We start from the raw sequence: 14,469 nt of genomic DNA, 5'->3' as shown, positions 1-14,469 counted from the left end.
ATACACTGTCCAGTTAGTTCATACTAAGTAAAGCTAAATTGAGCCTGGTCCAAATTTGAACCACTGCAGTCCAAATCAGACCCCCTTGTATCACTGTGGATTTTCCGTCTATGTTGGATTTTACCACCTCTGATCCCATGGCATGTCACCATTGTTGCAGGACAACAGGATGTTTTTGTGGTAGATGGAGAGTTGGACTAGGTATTGTGGGTAACAGTGAAATGTTCAAAAATTGAATCATCCATACAATGCTGGTCCATTGAATTTCACACTTAAAATGTTCTTTCACTCTTCATTGACCATATATTGGATTTATCATTATCCTTCTTGGTCTTTGGGGTTGGTCCCGATCTTCTTTAAAACGTTTTCACATTAGAATATGTAGGACATTTCTTTAAACAAAAAAATGTAATTTACAACACTGTTTGAGGCTTATTTGAAATTCAGATTTCAAAGACTTGCTGAGAAGACCTCTGAATTTCACTCTCATTACTCCTCTTCAACCACTTATCCAAGATCGGTTGTGAGAGCAGCTTTCATTAATGGACCCCAAACTTCCCTTCTTGGGCCACATTAACCACCTCTGACTTGGGGATCCAGAGGCATTCCCAGTCCAGTGTGGATCAGACATGTCAAGTCATCAGCTCCAGACTTGATTATTGGTTAATGCACTTTATTCGGTCATTAATCAGTCGTCTCCTTGCACGTCTCCAGTTGGTGCAGAATGCTGCTGCTCGTCTTTTAAACAAACACTTTTAGACGTGAGCATATTGCACCCATCCTGTACTCCACTCCACTGGCTTCCAGTTCATTTTAGAATTGATTCTAAAATTTTAATGTTTGTTTTTAAAGCTATTTATGGCCTTGCACCTCCCTACTTGTCTGAAATTTTAACTTTTGGCGCACCTACAGTAGGACATTAAGGGCGTCTGGCCAGCTTTACTTAGAGGTTCCAAGGTCAAGATATACACGCTGGGGTGATCATGCTTTCACGGTAGCTGGCCCGAGACTGTGGAATGAGCTACCTCTTGAGTTATGTACTATTCCTGACCTAGCACTTTTTAAATCTAAGTTAAAGACTTATTTATTTAAAACTGGCTTTTAAACTTAGTGGGAGGGTGACATGTTCTGTTGTTTTCTATGTTCTTGTTTTATGTGTTTTAAAATTTATTTTATATGTGTTTTATTTTTGTAAATTTGTGTTTTTAATGTTAAGCACAGTCGGTGCTGTAAAGCGCTTTATAAATAAATGTTGATTGATTGATTGATAGATAATCTCTCCACCTTGTCCTGGGTCTTCCCCGGGTACTCGGCCCAGCTGGACGTGCCTGGAACACCTCTGAATTTTATGAATTAAATCTCATTTGGATTACATTGTGTCTGTGTGACACTGACAAGTACACCCATTTTTCTGTAAAGCCTTTTTTAAGCTATTGAATATGCCACTTTAAACAAGCTAAACTTCTGGAGTGTGTCATTCAATTTGCTCTTGACACCAAATGTAGAAGTCCATTGCTGTGCAATGAGGAAATATATGCCAAAATACTGCAAGTAAACAATTATTTTTCATCCTGCATTCAGTATGAAGTTTAATTCTGTCTTCCTGACAGTTTCTGGTCACTAATCAAAAAGTGTTTATCACTACGTAACCCCCCTAGGGTATGTACTCATGAGTAAATCAACTAAACTGATAAATGTCATTCTAATCCAGTTACATTTTTTGAATCTGATTGGTTAAGTGTGTGAGATTTCAGACCGTATAATAGCAGGGTAATGGTGGCAAATTATTTGACTGTTTCACATTTGGATGTATTACTCTGCACCCTGGCCGGTGTTCTGACGAGATGCCATTCCTGTCGAATATCATTCCTGTCCTCCACGCAACTGCGCATGCACACACATGCGCAATATAGTCCGGGACGTGGAACTGTTGATTTATGCGACAAGACACACAAGTCGCCAGAACACAGGCTGTGCGCGCTGCTAGCTGTTAGTGTTGTTAGCTGAGATCATGAGAAAGTCGCGTACCGACGAAGCCCCTGAAATGGGTGAATTTAAGCTACCATAAGAAAGTATTGATGTGGATTCTGATAAAGAATTACCATTTCACATTTGATGGATTTGATGGATTTTCATGTTTGATGGATTACGCGTTACGGGTAAAGCTCTATTTGCGACTGTATAACCAGTATGAACATCTGCAAATCATCAGACACAACAGGGTTATTCCCTAATTATAATAATGGTTCCAATAAGTGTTTAGCCATTGAGCTAATTTTCCATATCTTAAGAGAAAACTGAATAACATAGACCACTGTGTAATGCATTGCACTGCCACCAGTCTGCCAGGTTTTACACTTGTTAACACTAAAATTAGAACCGTGAAAGAAAGAAAGTCATATCTCCTATTTGTTTTTCGTTTGTTTCTTTGTTTCTTTGTTTTTTTTTTTTAATCCCTGTGAATGTGACTCCTGGTGGCAACACGGTTGGGGGATTTTATTTTATCTTTTCAAGATTTTCTCTGAAATAACACTCAGGATGGTAGTCAAAAATAGGGTCATATGATGTGGACTGTGTAACTCCTCAATTATGAAATACAGATAAGTCCACATAAGATCTGTTACCAAAGTAATTCTACACACTACAGCATGTAACTATATCTGTGACCTTTGAACATTCAGAATAACTTGCTTTTACTGAGTTAATTCTCAAACTTTGACAGTGTGAGATAGCTGTTGTTTCTCATGACGGAAAGTATTCCCCCTGATAAATGGACCAAACCCAAATTCCGCCAGTTTGATTCATGGAAAAAATAACCCTAGCATCTCTCTCTCTATTCTCATGTGAGATGTCAGATAATACAGCTCTGTCCAGGTTTATGGATTACAACTCTTGTATAAACATAGAGAAATATTACTGTATTGCATTATGTTGACTCTGTTTACTATATATGGCCTGCTGGGTATTTACAGTATGGGAGCAGTCTGTGACATTTGGCTGTTGGCTTTTGTATTAAGTGTCAGAGAATATGACAGTCTGAGGCATCCTCAGGAGACTCTGCTGCCCTTAGCCAAGGCCTCAGGCTATAAAATGAATTATACATGCATCAACTTCTGCACTGCAGAGCACAAATCAGTGCTTGCTGCATTATGTGTTTGTGCTTTTTTTGTCTTTCTGAACTCAAGGGCAGTACAAAACAAGGGCAGTAAGAATCTACATAGGATTTCTGTTCAGTTGGTTGTCTTGGCTCAGTATGGGGGCTATCAGGATTCAAACTGGATGCTCTTCCACTGTTGTCAAATCCCATGTCAAGACCTGTTTGAGATGCTGAGAGTTTCTATGTAAACTATGCATGTCAGAATAAGTAAGAGGTGGAGAGTATTGCTGCAGGATACTGTATGTGCCAGTACACATATTCTCAAGGTCTGATTGGTTTTCATTTGGCATTGTCAAGTAAACAGTAGACATATGTGTAGTTTCCGTCTGCTCTCCTTGCAAGGTCTCCTGTGATAAATCTTAAATCACCCATGAAAATGATCAAAGGTTTAAATTTGAATGCATTTTTACTCTGTCTCTTCTCTGATGGCATGCAAATGCTTGATTCTAGATGCTGTCCCAGCTCACCACTTTGGGAATGACTTTCTACATTCTGCTCACCCTCACGTCTCTGGGCTTGATCATTGACCAGAGGTACAGTATTCTAATTTGTTTGTTGCTCCTGATGGAGAGTTGAGTCCTTTGCATGACAGCACCCTGATGGTGGTCTGTGTGTGTGTGTGTGTGTGTGTGTGTGTGTGTGTGTGTGTGTGTGTGTGTGTGTGTGTATGTGTGTGTGTGTGTGTGTGAGAGAGAGAATAGGAGGCATCAGTGTAACATGCATTGATCTTCTGATTCAGATGGAAAAGTGCTATGTAAATGCAGTCCATTTACAATTTACCATTTGTGCATCAAGATGCTTTTGCATGAATTTTTTTTCCAATATCTTGGACACTCTTAAAGTGAGATGAGACAGAAATGGAGGCAGTGTTGCTCATAACAATCTGTCTTCAGATAAGGAATAGCATGTAAGAGTATCTGAGTGTTGTCACTGCTGAGTACGTGATAGCAATACTCAAACATACAGCAGCAGTTTGCTCTGTGGCACAGTAGTTGAATTACCAACCAAAATATCAGGGTTTGAGTTCAGGTGTATGCTTCAAGCTACCAGTCTCTACTTGGACATGACACTTAATCTGCATCACCCTCCTTAACTCAACTGTAAATGGGACTCAACCTTGGTTGGGAAGTAACCGGCAATGGATGAATGTCCTATCAAGGGGAATATTAAACTGCCATCTACTTGATGTTATGGTCTTCAGAGATGAGCACTGGCCCAATGGGACTCAGAGCTACAGGACATACTTACTTCAAAATTCTTTTTTTTTTTTCTTTTTGTGACAAGTCTTGAAAATGGGGATTGATGTCTGCAGAACACACAGTAACATCCATGGACGAGTACACGGGAATGTTGCCTCAAGAAATTAGTAAGTTCTATCTATATAGGCTTTGAGGTCCCTTAGGTTGGTGCTTAAGTGTATATGACCATCCATAGGACACTATTCTGACACGTTACTTCCATTTTACAGCTGCATGGACTGAGACTATGCAGATTTTGTCTTGTCCAAGGACTCTGAGAACATGAGCTAGATTCGAACCCAGAGCTACAGATGTGCACATAGGCAGGCCGGCTCCTTATCCACTAAGCTACCTGCTCTACCACAAGAACTGAGACAGAAAACAGTGACACATGCACTGTGACTAATGATGGGAAATCTAAAGACAGGTGTGTGATACAATCCAGACACAGGTGTGTAGAGAGAGAGCAGATGGGTGCACACATGGGGACGGACAAAAGATGAATGACACAGAGGTGGAACCAAAAAAATGTTTACAACTGTAAAAAACCAAAACGGTACATGAAACAAAATCACAACTCAAAATATGGCAAACATATGCAACACTGAATGGTGAAGAAATAATTGTAAAATAAATATCAAATTACTGAAATAACCAACCAAATAAACAAAAAAACACAAGCTGTGAGCACACAGACGAGGCCATAACAGTTATATCAATGAGCATATGCAAAGGTCTGACCATTTCAACTACTGTAAAACACTTTATAAAGCTCAATACTTGAAAAGATGTTTTCTTCTTGCACTGCTTTAGTAGGAATAGCTCTGGTGCTGCTGTTATTTCTACCTGGTTCTTTTATGTAAGATTCTGCCCCTTACCAAAACTAACCAGTGTATTCCTCATTTTGAGTTTATTCAATGTCACATTGAAACCAGGCCTGGGACCCTCACAGACAGTGTCCATCTTGTGAAAGGCCCCCAGAATGAGTCATACAACACTTTTTATACCTTTTGAGTGTTAAGAATAGGTGTGGTTAGTCTCACATTTCTAATGTTACTAGCTCTCACCAACAGGGGAAGATCTCCCTGCGTCTGAAACTTGGACACATGATAAAGTAAAACTTAGCTTATATTTCTCAGAACTTCCAGATGAATAACACAAATACTTGATAGCTAACATAAAACAAAGAATTAGCACAGATATTATCTAACACTGCCTTCCATCAAAGGGTGCCACACATTACGAAGGAGTTGGGGGGGGGGGGGGGGGGGGGGGGGGGGGGAGCCTTTGGATACCTGAATGTAGAAAAAAGACCACAAGGCATCTGTCTCCTTTAGAAGGTGGTCACTGATTCGGTGCTATGAGCTCATCCACTGCACAACTGCGCCCGGGTTCAAATCTTAGGTGGCTCTTTCTTTTGGTCACCTGGTATATCCTTTTTCTCAGCAAGGATGACTGTTTTCCTCAGCTGTCATTGGAACTGCAAAAGATCTGCACTGCATTGGCAGCACTCTGAAGCTTCACAGCCCTGTAACATCAAAGTGGTCTCCGATGAAGCCCACCCTTAAGAAGAAAAAGTTGCAGTTCCTGACTGGCTGCTTAAGGCTGCCTCAAACTCTAATTAGTCTAGGACCTAGCTTAGACATGTATGCACATCATTTAGGAGAGGATAACTATTGTTTTAGACTAATATGGCCCCAATGAACAACTTGGGATGTGCCAAAACAGCCCATAATGGCCATGCCATTTAAAAAATGACCACGCCCTTTTTCGTCCCAAGTGTTACTTCAAATACAGCTGTATTTTTGTGTAGCTGGGATCCGTTGCTGCAGGTACTGCAAAAGCAATGGAGGTGCTTGTTACAGGAACCCTGACACTGAATGAGCATAATCTTCATATCTGGATTTTGTTGTGTTTATGTGTTTGAAAAAGTAATGTGGTGTTGTAAGTTGTATTATTGGCTGTTGGGAAATTTCCCTGATAATCTTTAAAACATTTGAGATCTCTAGATACTGCTTTCTGCTAAAAAAAACTTTAAATCAATATTCCATCATTATATTTGGCAAATGTTAATTTTCTTTCGATGTACGGTAATAAGTTGACCCACTTATGTTAGCCATTTTCTCTTATAATATCAAATAGAAATTTTATACTTTTCGATCGATCTGTCTGTGGATACACTATTCTTTTGGTTGGAGCAGTTGTTGTGGGTTGCTTTTTGTGATGTATCACCCTTGTTGAGATTTCGATGTTGGCATTCTATGGGCCTTCTGCCTTTTGTCCCTATCTAAGTGATATTTTCGTCAGAGAGTTTATAATAATTTTTTTTTTTACTCACAGCTCACACTGCTGTGACCATAGTAGAGAAGTTTGAATCTTCGACTGGACTGGGTTGCTTGACCGTGAGGACGTTTCGCTTCAAATCACAGAAGCTTCCTCAGCTAAAATTCTTGCTCTGGTAGTCTGACTTCTGTCTTGACTCTTGTAGAGAAGAAGCTGCTGTGACCGTTTGTACGCACCGCGGCAGTATATGTTGTAACACACTGTGATGGTTTAGATATGTTGCAAGAGCAGACTTGTCTCATTAGATATTTTGAGTTCATTTGGTTAAAATGCCATTGCCAAAATGTATTTTTTTTCCAAGTTAAAATCTGCATTATTTTAGGGGGCCCTTCACACATAACACAAACGACGCAGAAACTGGAAGAAAATCCGGGAACCAAAAACGAAAGCAAAACATTCCATCTGCTGTCGGGAGGGACACACAGTCAGACTGCCGTGCACAATACCGCGGCGACAGTATTCTGCACGCTTGTGTTCGCGTGTACGATCACAGTGCGAGCACATAGAAAGTCGAGCCCACAGCAGCAGAGCAAAATATAAAATAAAAAAAAAAACACTGCAATTTATAATACTTCATTCCTGTTATAAAGTGCGGACTTGGACTCCGCCTAGACGTACACCAGGAAGTAAATAAATTATGTGGATTACTGTTGTCCATTTTATGTTTTACATGAATTACCTGATGTGCGCCTCTCATGATGACATCAGCTGGGCTGTTGTCTCATGAAGAGTTGGCTCCCGTGTCATGAACGCATCCGCTGACATGGCGTGTCCAGTGCGCAGTGTTCCGCTGGTGACCATGTTGCAAATGTGATATGTCCATCCATCCATCCATCCATCCATCCATTTTCTTCCGCTTTATCCGGAGTCTGGTCGTGGGGGCAGCAGCTCAAGCAAAGCCGCCCAGACCTCCCGATCCACACACACCTCGCCCAGCTCCTCCGGGGGAACCCCAAGGCGTTCCCAAGCCAGCCGAGAGATGTAATCCTTCCAGCGTGTCCTGGGTCTTCCCGGGGCCTCCTCCCAATGGGACGTGCCTGGAACACCTCTCCAGCGAGGCGTCCAGGGGGCATCCGGAAAAGATGCCCGAGCCACCTCAACTGACTCCTTTTGATGTGAAGGAGCAGTGGCTCGACTCCGAGCTCCTCCAGCGTGACCGAGCTCCTCACCCTATCTCTAAGGGAGCGCCCAGCCACCCTGCGGAGGAAACTCATCTCGGCCGCTTGTACTCGCGATCCTCGTTCTTTCGGTCATGAGCCAAATCTCATGACCATAGGTGAGGATCGGAACGTAGATCGATCGGTAAATCGAGAGCTTTGCCCCCCTATTCAGCTCTCTCTTCACCACGACGGTCCGATACAGCGACCGCATCACTGCAGACGCTGCACTGATCCGTCTATCGATCTCACGCTCCATCTGTCCCTCACTCGTGAACAAGACCCCGAGATACTTAAACTCCTCCACTTGAGGCAAGGACACTCCACCGACCTGAAGAGGGCAAAGCACCTTTTTCCGGTCAAGAACCATGGCCTCGGATTTGGAGGTGCTGATTTTCATCCCGGACGCCTCACACTCGGCTGCAAACTGCCCCAGTGCACGCTGAAGGTCCTGATTTGACGAAGCCAACAGAACCACATCGTCCGCAAACAGCAGAGACGAGATTCTGTGGTTCCCAAACCAGACCCCCTCTACACCCTGGCTGCGCCTAGAAATTCTGTCCATAAAAATAATGAACAGAACCGGTGACAAAGGGCAGCCCTGGCGGAGGCCACCGTGCACTGGAAACAGGTTTGACTTACTACCGGCAATGCGAACCAAGCTCCTGCTGCGGTCGTACAGGGACCGGATAGCCCTTAGCAAAGGACCCCGTACTCCCGGAGCACTCCCCACAGAGTGCCCCGAGGGACACGGTTCGAACGCCTTCTCCAGATCCACAAAACACATGTGGACTGGTTGGGAGAGCTCCCATGAACCCTCGAGCACCCCGATGGAGCGTGTAGAGCTGGTCCAGTGTGCTGCGACCAGGACGAAAACCACACTGCTCCTCCTGAATCCGAGGTTCGACCATTGGTCGAATTCTCCTCTCCAGTACTCTGGAAAGACCTTACCGGGGAGGCTGAGGAGTGTGATCCCCCTATAGTTGGAACACACCCTCCGGTCCCCCTTCTTAAACAGAGGGACCACCACCCCGGTCTGCCAATCCAGAGGCACTGTCCCCGATCGCCATGCGATGTTGCAGAGGCGTGTCAGCCAAGACAGTCCCACAACATCCAGAGACTTAAGGTACTCAGGACGGATTTCATCCACCCCAGGAGCCTTGCCACCGAGGAGCTTTCTAACCACCTCGGTGACTTCTGCCTGGGTAATGGATGAGTCCGCCTCTGGGTCCCCAGTCTCTGCTTCCTCTTCGGAAGACGTGACGATGGGATTGAGGAGATCCTCAAAGTACTTCCACCTCCTGAGGCGTTGGACGGTTTGCCAGAATCTCTTCGAGGCCGACCGATAGTCCTCCTCCATAGCCTCCCCTAACTCCTCCCAGACCCGGGTTTTTGCCCTCTGCGACCGCACGGGCTGCGGCACGCTTGGCCTGCCAGTACCTGTCAGCCTGCCTCTGGGGTCCCACCTACCAACAAAGATAAGTAGGACTCCTTCTTCAGCTTGACGGCATCCCTTACTTCCGGTGTCCACCCCCGGGTTCGGGGATTGCCGCCGCGACAGGCACCAGAGACCTTGCGACCACAGCTACGCGCGGCCGCATCAACAGTGGAGGTGGAGAACATGGTCCACTCGGACTCCATGTCTCCAACCTCCCCGGGATCTGGGAGAAGCTCTTCCCGGAGGTGGGAGTTGAAGACCTCCCTGCAGAGGGTTTCTGCAGTCGTTCCCAGCAGACCCTCACGATACGTTTGGGCCTGCCAGGTCTGACCGGCTTCCTCTCCTCCCAGCGGATCCAACTCACCACCAGGTGGTGATCGGTCGACAGCTCTGCCCCTCTCTTTACCCGAGTGTCCGAGACCATGGCCGAAGGTCAGATGATACGACTGTCGATCATGACCTCCGGCTCAGGGTGTCCTGATGCCACGTGCACTTATGGACACCCTTGTGCTCGAACTGGTGTTCGTGATGGACAAACTGTGACTAGCACAGAAGTCCAACAACTGAAATCACTCGGGTTCAGATCGGGGAGGCCGTGCTTCCCGATCACCCCCTCCAGGTCTCACTGTTGCCCGCCCACGTGGGCGTTGAACTCCCCCAGGAGAACAATGGAGTCCCCAGTCGGAGCGCTATCTAGTACCCCTCCAGGGACTCTAGGAAGGTAGGGGGTTCTCTGCAATGCCACTCAGCCCGTAGGCCGAGACAACGGTCCTGTCCCCGACCCCAAAGGCGTAGGGACGCGACCCTCTCGTTCACCGGAGTGAACTCCAACACATGGCGACTAAGCTGGGGAGCACTAAGCAATGCAACCCCAGCTCTCCGCTTCTCCCCGTGGGCAACACCAGAAAAATGAAGTGTCCAGCCCCTCTCCAGGAGTTGGGTACCAGAGCCCATGCTGTGTGTGGAGGTGAGCCCGACTATCTCTAGTCGGTATCTCTCAACCTCCTGCACAAGCTCAGGCTCCTTGCCCCCCAGCGAGGGTGACATTCCACGTCCCAACAGCCAGGGGCTGTGAGCATGGACCGGGCCGCCGGGCCACCCGCCCTCGACCGCACCCAATCCCCTCTGCACCTGACCCCCATGGCCCCCTCTGCAGGTTGGTGAACCCACAGAGAGGGCGGGCCCTCGTTGCTCCTTCGGGCTGAGCCCGGCCGGGCTAAGGCCCGACCACCAGGTGCTCACGCGCGAGCCCCAACCCAGGCCTGGCTCCAGGGTGGGACCCCGGCTCCGCCATACCGGGCGACGTCTCGGTCCTTAATCTTTCACTGGTCATGGAGGTTCTGAGCTGCCCTTAGTCTGACCCGTCACCTAGGACCTGTTTGCCTTGGGAGACCCTACAGGGAGCACAAAGCCCCCGACAACATAGCTCCTAGGATCATCCGGGTACGCAAACTCCCCCACCACGATAAGGTGGCAGCTAGAGGGATGTGATATGTGTTTTAATTATTACAATGTGGGGAAATCCGGCAATGACACGCGCCTCGTGGTGATTTCCTGCATGGCACGATATCCACCAGTGTTGCGGTGTGTTGAGGCCGCGGCCAGCTGAAGCGATATGTTTTAATTTTATTTCCACGTGAGAACAGCATGCCAACGTCCCTGCCTCATGATAGTTACGGGATGTCATATTCAACAAGTCACAACAGGTGTTCCCCAGCTTTGACTTCCGAGCACAGATACTCTGAACAGCTGCAGGTCACAGGGAGACACGCCCACCTCTGTCTGCGGACCTCATCAGGTCACAGAAAAAAGGCTCACTCTCTGTTGCTTTGTTCTGCAATTTTAATTTAATGTATGGTATGTGTAATTATTTTTTGTCCATCATGATTTCTGTGTCTACACGTTGCATGCACGGTCACATCCAGCTATCAGCCAGTCAGCGGTCAGCTGACAGATGCTGTATGTCCACAGCAAAGTGATGACACATAAATGAGTTCACACCTTGACTAACCTTATGTGTTTTAACTAATCTCCACACTTTCTCTCTGTCATGTAAACTACAATTTACATGGTGGAAGTGACATGAGCCTGCCCGGCTGGTGGTGCCACGTGCTCAGACACTAGCCGGTCCTCATGAGGGCGTGAGTGCCTGCACACATGAGCATTGCGTGTTCTCCAGCTGAGCTGCAGTACACAGCGGTTAGCTGTTACAGCAGCTCACCGCGCTGGACAGCGACCAGACTCCGGGACCCCCAGCCACAGCTGACAATGTTGGATTTATTGTGTGTGTGTGTGTGTGTGTTGGGGGGACACACACTCCACAAGCCTTTTATGTTTGGGGGGGGAATGGACAACAACGACACACTTTACATGCCATTTGTGTGTGTGGGGGGGGGGGGGGGGGGGGGGAGGGGGGTTCAGCATGAGTTACATCCATGTGGTGTTGCTTGGCAAAGTCACAGTCATGGGGACACTTTTTACAGACATCTTGAATGTGGTCGCCTGCTGTCTACTATCTTACCAGGAGTGCAAATAGCCCCACCTTTTCTCAGTGCCCTGCGAGCGGTGTTAGATGTCTGTTGTGGCACCTGGAATTTGGTCAACACCTGCCAAGAGAGGGGTTGAATGGGTATGTGCGGGTATTCACTGTCATTCCGTCATTTGTATGCGTGAATGGTTGTAGCGACCAGGTGTACGAGGCGTTTGAGGCGGCTCAGATTTTTCACAAATGCATGCAATTCCTCCTTCGTGCGCTAGTCGGCTTCAAGGGTGTTATGTGTGAAGGGGCCCGTTGTAAATCATCATGACAGGTTTGGAGTTTAGGCTGAAACCAGGGAATCGATGAGATTACTGGCCTAACTGGGGTGTCATTGAGCTGCTGTGTTGTTCATCTGCTCTCTTGTACAGGCCAGCCGCGGCTGCTGTGGAGATGCTACGTTGTTTCATCATGGTGACATGCTGAGGTACAGCTACCTGGTGCCCTTGCTCCCTTCATGGCTGTGTACATAGAGGTAAGGAGACATATGAATTCATACTTACTGCACTTATTTTACTGCACTCATTAATTCAGTACAGAATGTTTACACACTGTATTCAGTTTAGTAATATGTGTGGGGTTTTCTGTTTTGTTATTACGGTACATTTATATACACAGTAAGTAAATTAATGGATGATCCCAAAATCTGTAGCATATCACCACATATCACATCTTGACCTGCATTGGTCAGCTATGATCCAAGTGAACTTTGACTAAATGTCTTGATGAAGTAATGGTTTTAACATTAAGTTGATCATGTGTCTTCCACACTGCTCAATCCACAGCAAGTATTTGCTTCAGTGTTCTCAAGCCTTTTGTAAGGAAAATAATTATTTTGTGCTCTAAACCAATTACATGTTTCAAATCTTTTAAGTGTTCCCTGAAAAACTATAGTAGCTAGACTAGCTGGTGGGTCACAAAGATTTTTTCAGAAATACAACTGTCAATCCAATAATTACAGGTTGGTTAGCATCCACCTGCAGAGATATATCAAGTTAACAGATTTCTAAAAAAAAAGAATAACATTGCATTAATAAGTGTATATATATATATATATATATATATGTATATATGTATATATGTATACGAGGTCTGTCAATAAAGTAACTGTCCTTTTTATTTTTTTCAAAAACTATATGGATTTGAATCACGTGTGATTACATCAGCCAACCTTGAACCCTTGTGCGCATGCGTGAGTTTTTCCACGCCTGTCGGTTGCGTCATTCGCCTGTGGGCAGGCTTTGAGTGAGGAGTGGTCCAGCCCTCTCGTCTTTTTTTCATTGTTCAGGAATGGCTCAGAGACTGGCGCTTTGCTTGATCAAAATTTTTTTCAAAAACTGTGAGGCACATCTGAGTGGACACCATTCGAGAAATTCAGCTGGTTTTCGGTGGAAAACGGCTATGAGAGATTATGGAGGGTTACTGTCGCTTTAAGGACTCCCCACGGAGCCGCAGGGTGCGCTGCGCCCCGAGCCGCCATCGTCTGCCTGTTTTGAGCTGAAAACTTCCAAATTTAAGCCTCTGTTGACCCAGGATGTCTTGAGAGAACAGAGAAGTCTCAGAAGAGGTCGGGATCAGCAGTTTATCCGGACATTCCACTGTTAAAGGAGATTTTGTAATGAAAGACGTGCGGACGGATTCGCATATCGGCACCCAGCCGGCGCAGCACGGCGCCACAGGAAAAACTCCTCTGTGTTGACAACCATTCCTAGATGTAGGCGGATTTCGATGGCTTTTAGTCGAGTGGGAGTATCCGAGAAATTGTTTAACAGCTGGGCATGTTCCAAGTTGTTCTGTAAGGCTTCCAACGGAGGTGTTTTTCTGTGGCACCGGGCCATGAGCGGCTACGCGCCAACGTGCGAAATCCGTCCGCACGTCTTTTATTACAAAATCTCCTTTAACAGTGGAATGTCCGGATAAACTGCTGATCCTGACCTCTTCTGAACTTCTCTGTTCTCTCACGACGTCCTGGGTCAACAGAGGCTTAAATTTGAAGTTTTCAGCTTGAAACAGGCTGGCGGACGGCGGCTCGGAGTGCGGCGCGCCCTGCGGCTCCGTAGGGAGTCCTTAAAGCAACAGTAACACTCCATAATCTCTCATCAGCCGTTAAAATTTTCACAGAAAACCGTCTGAATTTCTCGAATGGTGTCCACTTCGATGTGCCTCACAGTTTCTGAAAAACTTTGATAAAGCAAAGCGCCAGTCTCTGAGCCATTCCTGAACAATGAAAAAAAAGACGAGAGGGCTGGACCACTCCTCACTCAAAGCCTGCCCACAGGCGAATGACGCAACCGACAGGCGTGGAAAAACTCACGCATGCGCACGAGGGTTCAAGGTTGGGCTGATGTAATCACACGATTCAAATCCATATAGTTTTTGAAAAAAATAAAAAGGACAGTTACTTTATTGACAGACCTACAGGGCCTCATGTATCAAAGTTACGCACTTGTGGCGTAAATTTACGGTGTAAATTTGAAGTACACCAAAGTTGCCGTGACATGTATCAAGCAGTGCGCACCTGCCCATTTCCAGCGTACGCCTGACGCGACCTTGATAAATGCGGCGGGTGAAAACAATCGTAATTATAATAAACACGCCCA

General features: G+C 46.0%; 1 protein-coding gene across 1 annotated transcript in view; it reads left to right on the top strand.

The window, feature by feature from the left end:
- agmo (alkylglycerol monooxygenase) overlaps positions 1-14,469 on the top strand; it is a 164,352-nt gene that overhangs the window by 115,486 nt on the left and 34,397 nt on the right. The window contains 4 exon segments of the mRNA XM_034173636.1: positions 3,608-3,690; positions 12,241-12,290; positions 12,293-12,332; positions 13,670-13,682. Of these exon segments, the coding sequence (XP_034029527.1) occupies positions 3,608-3,690; positions 12,241-12,290; positions 12,293-12,332; positions 13,670-13,682 (186 nt within the window).

This window comes from Thalassophryne amazonica, chromosome 7 (assembly GCF_902500255.1).
Source record: "Thalassophryne amazonica chromosome 7, fThaAma1.1, whole genome shotgun sequence".
In the NCBI taxonomy this organism is placed as follows: domain Eukaryota; kingdom Metazoa; phylum Chordata; class Actinopteri; order Batrachoidiformes; family Batrachoididae; genus Thalassophryne; species Thalassophryne amazonica.
Note: the sequence above shows the minus strand (reverse complement) of the source record. Positions and strands in the feature narration are given on the sequence as shown.